Below are 9,126 nucleotides of genomic sequence, written 5' to 3'. Positions count from 1 at the left end.
TAAAGTGAAATTGTTTTTTGCTAGCTGGAGGATTGGGAACCAGAGCTTGAACCAAAAACCTAAGGTGATTAGCACAAGCAGTTGAAACAACATAACTAACTCACTAACTTATACAACAAGTAACTAGGATTTGGAATGTCCAGCCTGATCAGGAGATGGATACTGACTTGCTCATGTCCTGCAAAAGGCTATTGAACAGATAGTTCAAAGAGGAGTCATTACAGGGCACTGGGGCAGCAGCGGAGGGAGTGGCACCAATTGGATAGTTCCATGCAGATGGGCTGAAAGGTTAGTTCGATTGCTGTAATATATAAACGTATTTGAAATAATTAATGCGTCATTTCCGATGTAGAGGATGATGTGGTCAGTGAAGTACGGGCACCGCTCGAGATCTCTGACAAGATGTACTGCTCCGCCTGTCAGTGCAACTTCGAGAACCGAGAGGATCAGGTAAGTGATGGGCTGTGTGGTTCTCTCCCACACCCCCCTCCATGGTTACACTCGTGAAGATTTTTTATTTAGGCTGGGTGGCATTGTAAGCTTTTCAGTGTACTCCTATATCTCTGTACTTCAGTACACGTGACAATAAAACCTAATTCCTAATTCTCATGGTTACACTCTGGAAAATTAGGGATGAGCAATGTATGCTGGCCCAGCCTGCATTGAGCGTCCTGTTAATTAATAAACAAAAAATTCTGAAGTCAGATTTCAGTTTCACACTTATTAATTGAGGTTAACTTCCAGTTGTATTGTGATGCTATTTGGACCCATGTACCCAGAGCATTATCCTTGGCCTCCGGATTACTGATAGCAATTTTGGTACTGTTGGTTTCACCTGCCTCAGCTAGGAGCTGGGTCCACCAGTTTGCCAAGAAGAAATAATTCAGTTGATTCAAGTCTTATGGTGTATTGGAGTATTCAATAAGGTGCAGCGAGTGTCTTTGTCAGCTGCTCAATTATCAACTTTGTTTACTTAATACAATTTCCTCTCTGCTTCTGTCCAGAAGGAGCACTACAAACTGGACTGGCACAGGTTTAACCTGAGACAAAGGCTGCTTGGGGCGCAACCAGTCACCACAGAGAGTTTTGAGAAAATAGCAGGTACCAGATTCATCACTCAAATGGGATTCCATCTGATGTTCACTGATAACCTTACCAAGAAATAGTGCAGAGACCCTTATTCTGTGTCTAACCCTGTGCTGTTCATGTCATGGGAATGTTTGATGGGGATAGTGTGGACAAAGCTTTACTCTGTATCTAACCCCATGCTGTCCCTGTCCAGGAAGTGTTTGATGGGGACAGTGCAGACGAAGCTTCACTCTGTATCTAACCTTGTTCTGTCCCTGTCCTGGGAGTGTTTGATGGGGAACAGTGCAGAGAGAGTTTTATTGTATCACACCCTCTCCAGAGCAGTGCTCCTTTGTCCAGTGCAAGACAGTGATCGCTTCAAGCCCCTGTTTATTTGTTTATTTCACTCTCTCTCAGGCGAGATCTCCAGTATTTCAGGCTCTGACTCTGAGGACTCTGACTCTGACTCTGACTCTGACGCTGAGTTGGAACAGCTGTGTTGCCACCCCATCCAGAGTGCCCTCGGTCCCACAGATGAGGTTCCTCTTGCAGAGGAGAACCGACGAGGTCGACAGAGCCTTCGCGTTCTCTTCCAGACTGCGGATGGCGAGTATCTTTCTGTATATCGCTGTGTCCTGCAGGGTAAGCAGGTAAGAAACTGCTCTTCCATCACCCTCTCCACAGTGCTTCACACCCAGTGCAGTACTGTTTAAATGTTGGAAACGGAACAACCAGTTAAAAAAAGCAAGACCCCACACTCGGCAACATGATAATGACAAGGTACTCTGTACTAGTGTTGTTTAAGGAAGAAATATCATTCCAGGGTACCAGAGATAACTCTAGTGCTGTTAGAGCATAGAAAGCTACAGGATAAGTTGTGGCCCAGGATAGGGCTTAGCATTTTAGCTTCAACTGAGCAGACAGAGAGGGCAGTTCCGAGGGGAAGCACCGAGGGGCTATATTGAGGTGGGGGGATGAGGGGGTATTTTGAGAGGGGTGGTGGACAAGGGGGTATATTGAGGGTCGAGGGGTATATTGAGAGGGGAGGTGGTATATTGAGGATGGAGGAGGTAGCAAGTGGGACTATTGAGATGGGAGGCAGGGAGGGGCTATATTGAGGAGGGAGGGGGCAAGGATAGTTTAACAGATGCAGGTTCAGGAAACTGCTGATTGGGTAAAAAAAATCACAGTGACATCACAGGGAAGTGGTGTGTAGATTGGCTCAGAAATTTAAAGTAACAAGCAACAGGAATGAGTGAATGTCAGGGCCAACACAACAAAAGAATATGAGTAAGCCCCTTGGTAAGATAGTATCATCGATAGCCACAGGTGAGGTGCCAGAAGACTGGAGGCTGGCTAACATGGTGCCACTATTTAAGAAAGGTGATAAGGAAAAGCCAGGGAACTATCAACCGGTGAGACTGACATCGATGGTGGGAAAGTTGTTGGAGAGGATCCTGAGGGACAGCATTTACAAGTGTTTAGAAAGGCAGGGACTGATTAGGGTTTGACAGCATGAATTTGTGTGTGGGAAATCATGTCTCACTAACTTGATTGAGTTTTTTTGAAGAAGTACCAAAGAAGATGAACGAGGGCAGAGCGGTAGCCGTGATCTATATAGACTTCAATAAGGTGTTCGACAAGGTTCCTCATGGTAGACTGGTTAGCGAGGTTAGATCACATGGAATACAGGGAGGACTATCCATTTGCATGCAGAACTGGCTCGAAGGTAGAAGACAGAGGGTATGGTGGAGAGTTGTTTTTCAGACTAGAGGCCTGTGACCAGCGGTGTGCCACAAGGATTGGTGCTGGGTCCACTGCTTTTTGTCATTTATACAAATGATTTGGATGTGAACATAGGAGCTACGGTTAGTAAGTTTGCAGATGACACCAAAATTGGAGGTGTAGTGGGCAGCGAAGAAGATTATCTCAGAGTACAATGGTACGTTGATCAGATGGGTCAATGGGACGAGGAGTGGCAGATGGAGTTTAATTTAGATAAATGTGAGGTGTTGTATTTTGGTAAAGCAAATCAGGGCAGCACTTATACACTTAATGGTCCTGGGGAGTGCTGCTGAACAAAGAGACCTTGGAGTGCATGTTCGTAGTTTGTTGTGAGTAGAGTCTTAGGTAGATAGGATAGTGAATGAGGAGTTTGGTATACTTGCCTTTATTAGTGCATTGAGTATAGGAGTTGTGAGGTCATGTTGCAGCTGTACAGGACATTGATTAGGCCACTTTTGGATTTTTGCTTCTATTCTGGTCTCCCTGCTATAGGAAGGATGTTGTGAAATTTGAAAAGGTTCAGAAAAGATTTACAAGGATGTTGCCAGGGTGAGAGGATTTGAGCTACAGGGAGAGGGTGAATAGGCTGGGGCTATTTTCCCTGGAGTGTTGGAGGCTGAGGGGTGACCTTATTAAGGTTTATAAAATCATGAGGGGCATGGATAGGGTGAATAGCCAAGGTCTTTTCCCTGGGATGGGGGAGTCCTAGACAGTGTAGTTTTAAGGTGAGAGGGGAAAGATTTAAAAGGGACCAAGGGGCAACTTTTTCACACAGCGTGGTGCATATATAGAATGTGCTGCCAGACGAAGTAGTAGAGGCTGGTTCAATTACAACATTTAAAAGGAATCTGGATGGGTATATGAATAGGAAGGGTTCAGATGGATATGGACCAGATTCTGGCAAATGAGACTAGATTAATTTAGGATATCTGGTCAGCATGGACGAGTTGGGTCGAAGGGTCTATTCTCATGCTGTACAGCTCTATGACTCTAAATAGGGTAAGGGAAGTAAGTTAGTGGCATATAAAAACCAAAAGAACTGCGGGCGCTATAAATCAGGAACAAAAACAAAGTTGCTGGAAAAGATCAGCAAGTCTGGCAGCATCTGTGAAGGGAAAAACAGCGTTACTGTTTCGGGTCTGGTGACGCTTTCTCAACGGTTCTGAGGAAGGGTCACCAGACCTGAAACGTTAACTGTGTTTTTTCCTTCACAGATGCTTCCAGACTTGCTGAGCTTTTCGAGCAACTTTGTTTTTGTGTAAGTTAATAATATTCTTACATAAGCATAATTTATTGTATTTTTAACTAAGTGGCTTAAAGGAAGTCACAGCAGCAGAGCTCACACCTGGAATATGCTCCTCCTGTGCTATGTCGCAAACCCTGGAAGCTTCAGTTGGCCCTGGTGTCCACATGTGCAGGAAGTGTGTCTAGCCGCAGCTCCTGGCGAACCACATTTCAGAGCTCCAGCTAAATTCAGTGTGGAGCATCCGCAATGCTGACTGTGTTATGGATAGCATGTTCAGTGAGGTGACCATAGCACAGGGGAAGACTCAAAAGGCAGAAAGGGCATATGACCACTAGCTAGAGTAGAGGAAGGCAGGCTAGTCCCCTGTGGCCAACCCCCTTTCTAACAGATAGAAAGGCTTGGATACTATTGAGGGAGATGACTGTGCCGAGAAAAACAGGGGCAACCACCTACTTTGGACCGTGGGTGGTCTTCTGCACAAGAGGGGAGGAAAAATAACAGCAGGCCTACAGATACGGAAAAGGCTTAGGGCCCTGACAACATTCTAGCGGTTGTACAGAAGACTTGTGCTCTAGAACTTGCTGCTCCCCTAGCCTAGCTGTTCCAGTACAGTTACAACACTGGTATCTACCTGACAATGTGGAAAATTGCCCAAGTATGCCCTACACATGAAAAGCAGGACAAATCCAACCTGGCCAATTACCGTCCCATCAGCCTCCTCTCGATCATCAGTAAAGTGATGGAAGGTGTCATCAATAGTGCTGTCAAGCAGCATCTGCTGAGAAAGAACCCGGTCAGTGACGCCCAATATGTCTACCAAACCACTTTTCTCTCGCTTTCTCTCTGAGCTCTTTCTCCACCCTTCCTTTTATTCCTTTCCCCTCCCCCACCCCTTCTTTAGCATATTTACCAACCTTTTTCAAGCTGCAATCAGTTCTGAGGAAGGGCCAGTGACCTGGAGTTCCAAAAACTGTCAACCCTCAGAAAGAAGCAATTCCTCTTTAGCTCAGTCTGAAATTGAAGCCTCTTAATTCTGAGACTGTGCCCTCTGTTCCCACTCTCTCCCATGAGAGGAAACATTTGCTGTGTCAAACCCCTTTAAGAATCTTATATGTTTTGATGTGGTCACCACTCATTCTTATAAATTGCAGTGAGTAGACTCCCACCCTGTTCAGCCTTCGCTCATAAGACAATCCTTCCATTCCAGGGATTCTTCATGTGAATTAGGAGCAGGAGAGTGGATATTTTCCCTTGTGGGACAATCTAATATGGGACATCATAATTTTGAGCTAAGGGTTGGAGATTTAAAATAGAGATGAGGTTGAATTACTTCTCTCAAAGGGTCGTGAATCTGTGAAACTCACTACTGCAGAGTGTGGTGGACTCCAGGACAATTGATTTAGGAGGAGATAGATTTTTAATTAGTAATGGGTTAAAGGGTTGTAGGGAATGGGCAGGAGAATGGATTTGAGCCCAAGGTGAGATCAGTCATAATCATATTGAATGGTAGAGCAGGCTCAAGGGGTTGAAGTATCTACTCCTGCTCATAGTTCTGATCTTCATGTGAGAAGGTCCTTTGATACTGCTCTGTCATTCAGTAAGAATATGATTGATCTGATTTTGGATTAAACAGGAATGTAGAGTAACCTTTCACCCGCATTGCCTGTCAAGAATTGATCCACCTCTGCCTTAAAATATTCAAAACTCTGCTTCCACTGCCTTTACAGGAAGAGTTCAAAGATTCAGAGAGAAAACATTACAACTCATCTCTGTCTTAAATGGGTGACCCCTTATTTTTAAACAGTCACCTAATGATATGGGAGCCATTGCTGAGTCACAGCTACAGGACAGTCTGAAGTAGGGACTGAGTATATCTTTTTTTGAAGATCTATGCAGAAAATCCAATAAAAATGACAGAAAAGTGGAATCAGCATAATCAATAATGATGAAATCATCCCCATGCAAAGAGGCAGTGACATGGGAGGTACGTAGGTAGTAGGGACATAACAAGTAGAATAAAAATAAGAAAGGGTTTAAACTTCCAGTAGGAGCTGTGCTCTGTCTCCTTGTTGTAACTGTAAAGTTAAAGAATGTGAAAATGGAGCATTAAGTGAGTGTGGAGTCTAGGCTGGATGGTTATGATGGGATGAAAAGGACAGGAAGGTCAAATTTGAATGCAGAATACAGGGTTAATGACAGGATTCTTGGTAGTGTGAAGAAACAGCGGGATCTTGGAGTCCACATCCATAGATCCCTCAAAGTTGCTACCCAAGTTGATAGGGTTGTAAAGAAGGTGTATGGTGTGTTGGCTTTCATTGGCAGGGAAATTGATTTAAGAGCCGTGAGGTTATGCTGCAGCTCTATTAAACCCTGGTTAGACCACACTTGGAATATTGTGTTCAGTTCTGGCCACCTCATTATAGGAAAGATGTGGAAGCTTAAGAGAGGGTGCAGAGGAGATTTACCAGGATGCTGCCTGGACTGGAGGGCAGGTCTTATGAGGAAAGGTTGAGCGAGCTAGGGCTTTTTTCATTGGAGTGAAGAAGGATGAGAGATGACTTGATAGAGGTGTACAAGATGATGATAGGCAGAGAAAGAATGGATAGCCAAAGACTTTTTCCTAGGATGGAAATGACTATCACAAGGGGGTATAATTTTAAAGTGATTGGAGGACGGTATAGGGGAGATGTCAGAGGTAGGTTCTTCACACAGAGAGTGGTGGGTGTGTGGAATGCGCTGTTGGCAGTGGTAGCGGAGTCAGATACATTAGGGACAATTAAGCGACTCTTGGATAGGCACGTGGAGGATAGTAAAATGTAGGGTATACAGGGTAGATTGATCTTAGTAGGATAATAAGTCGGCACAACATGGTGGGCCGAAGGGCCCGTACTGTGCTGTACTGTTCTATGTTCTAATTCAGAAAAGGAATGATTTTCAAAAGTGTGTCAACATTTATTAAAAACCAATCATATGATTGAGTTCAGCTGTTGAAAAGGAGAAAGATTGAGAAAAACGAAGAAAAGTCTAATCTGCTTAGCTTCTAGATTCAGCTTTGGCTGACTTTAGTGGAATGAGACAGACACTGTAAATCTGTTAAATGGTAAAACAAGGTGATCTGTGGAATGTGTTTGAAGAGTATTTGTGAGCATCCAAACAAGAGCAGAGATAGGCCCCTCGAGCTTGCTCTCCCATTCAGTAAGATGTAATGATTGGTCTGATTTTTACCTCAAATCCACATTCCTGCATACACCTGATAGCCTTTCACACCCCTCCTCAACACAATCGATTTACCTCCACCTTAACAATATTCAAGGACTCTGCTTCCACCACCTTTACAAGAAGAGAGTTCCAAAGACTCACCAGCCTCTGTGAGGAAAAAAAATGCCGAATTTATTTTAGAAATTTGATCAGAACTTTTGATTTTTCAGCAGTGACCTAGTTTGAGATTGTCCCACAAGAGGAAATGTCCTCTCCACATCAAAGAACCATACAGTACAGAAGACACCCTATCAAATCTGTACTGCCAAAAATACACTAAATGTAAACACTTTCCAGCACTAGGTCTATAGTCTTCTATGTTATGGTGCTTCAACTTCTGTCTACCCTGTCAAGACCACTCAGGATTTTATATTTTCATCAAGTTGCGCCTTACTCTTCTAAGCTCCAGTGGAAATAAGCCCAGCCAGTCCAACCTCCTCTCATAAGACAACCCTCATGTTCTGGGTATTAGTCTGGTTTACTTTCTCTGAATTGCCTCCAATGCATTTACATCTTTCTTCAGTAAGGTATACACAGATGTGGTCTCATCAGTGCCATAAGAAGTAAGACCTGGAGTAGGCCCTCAAACCTGATCTGCCATTCAGTAGGATCATGGCTGACATTTCTCACATTTACTTTCCTCCCTTTTCCTTGGTACCCTTAGCTTTAAATATACAAAAGAGCTCTGTCCCCACATTAGCAAGGAGTTCCAAAGACTCTCAAACCTCTGAGAGAAGAAATTTCTCCTCTTCTCAATCTTAAATTAGCATCCCTTTATTCTGTGACTATACCGTCTGGTCAAAGAATCTCCATGCAGGGAAACACTCTCAGCCTTTTACCCTGTCAAGCCCTTTAAGAATCTTATGTTTCAATGGGAGGACCTCTCATTCTTCTAAACTCCAATGAGTGGAGTCCCAACCTGTTTAGCCTTCGCTCATAAGACAATCCCCACCAGAGTGGGGATCATTCTCATGAACCTTCTCTGAGCTTCCTCCAATGAAATGATACCTTTTCTAAAAAAAAAAGGGAACTGAAACTGCTCACATTACTCCTGACGTGGTCTCTCCCGCACCTTATCCAGTTACAGTAAGATTTCCCTCCTCTTATACTTCAACCCTCTTGAAATAAGGGCCAACATTTCATTAGCCTTCCTGATTACCTGCCGCCCCCTGTGTGCTAGCTTTCTGTGTTTTTTGCACAAATCTCCCAAAGTCCCTTTGTTGCAGCTTCCTTTATCTTTTCTCCATTTAAAGCGTACTGTTTTTTATTCCTCTTCCAAAATGAACAACTTCACATTTTCCCACATTACATTCCATGTATCCCTTGTGTCCTGTCTGACCGAAGCATAATCTCCTTACTTCTGTATTTGGTTTCCTGTGCAATAAATGATTACATTCTATTAGCTTTCCAATTACTTGCCGTACCTGCAATCTAACCTTGTGCACATGATCGCCCAGAGCTCTCTGCATCTCAGAGCTCTGTAATCTATCACCATTTGGATAACAGTTTTCACAGCAGAGCACTTGGAAAACAGTGACAGGATCAGATAGTGTCAGAATGGATTTATGAAAGGGAATCATTTTTGACAAATTTACTGCAATTTTTCATGGGGATAAGGGGAACCAGTAGATGCAGTTTACTTGGATTTTCAGAAGGCACTCAGTAAAATCCTTCGTAAGAGATTAGCATTTAAAATAAAAACGAATGGGACTGGGATTCATGTACTAACATGGGTTTAAAAAAATGGTGTTAGATAGGAAACAAAGGAA

The 9,126-nt window shown here is 43.6% G+C and overlaps 1 protein-coding gene across 1 annotated transcript in view; it reads left to right on the top strand.

Annotated features, from left to right (window-relative positions):
- The first annotated feature begins 350 nt into the window (after positions 1 to 350).
- The window catches only part of ankzf1 (ankyrin repeat and zinc finger peptidyl tRNA hydrolase 1), a 30,662-nt gene continuing 21,886 nt past the window's right edge, over positions 351 to 9,126 (top strand). Inside the window, exons 1-3 of the mRNA XM_048598559.1 lie at positions 351 to 450; positions 1,005 to 1,101; positions 1,486 to 1,718. Of these exons, the coding sequence (XP_048454516.1) occupies positions 403 to 450; positions 1,005 to 1,101; positions 1,486 to 1,718 (378 nt within the window). The 5' untranslated portion in view covers positions 351 to 402. The remainder of the gene's footprint in view (positions 451 to 1,004; positions 1,102 to 1,485; positions 1,719 to 9,126) is intronic.

This window comes from Rhincodon typus, chromosome 7 (genome assembly GCF_021869965.1).
Source record: "Rhincodon typus isolate 14 chromosome 7, sRhiTyp1.1, whole genome shotgun sequence".
Lineage (NCBI taxonomy): Eukaryota > Metazoa > Chordata > Chondrichthyes > Orectolobiformes > Rhincodontidae > Rhincodon > Rhincodon typus.
Note: the sequence above shows the minus strand (reverse complement) of the source record. Positions and strands in the feature narration are given on the sequence as shown.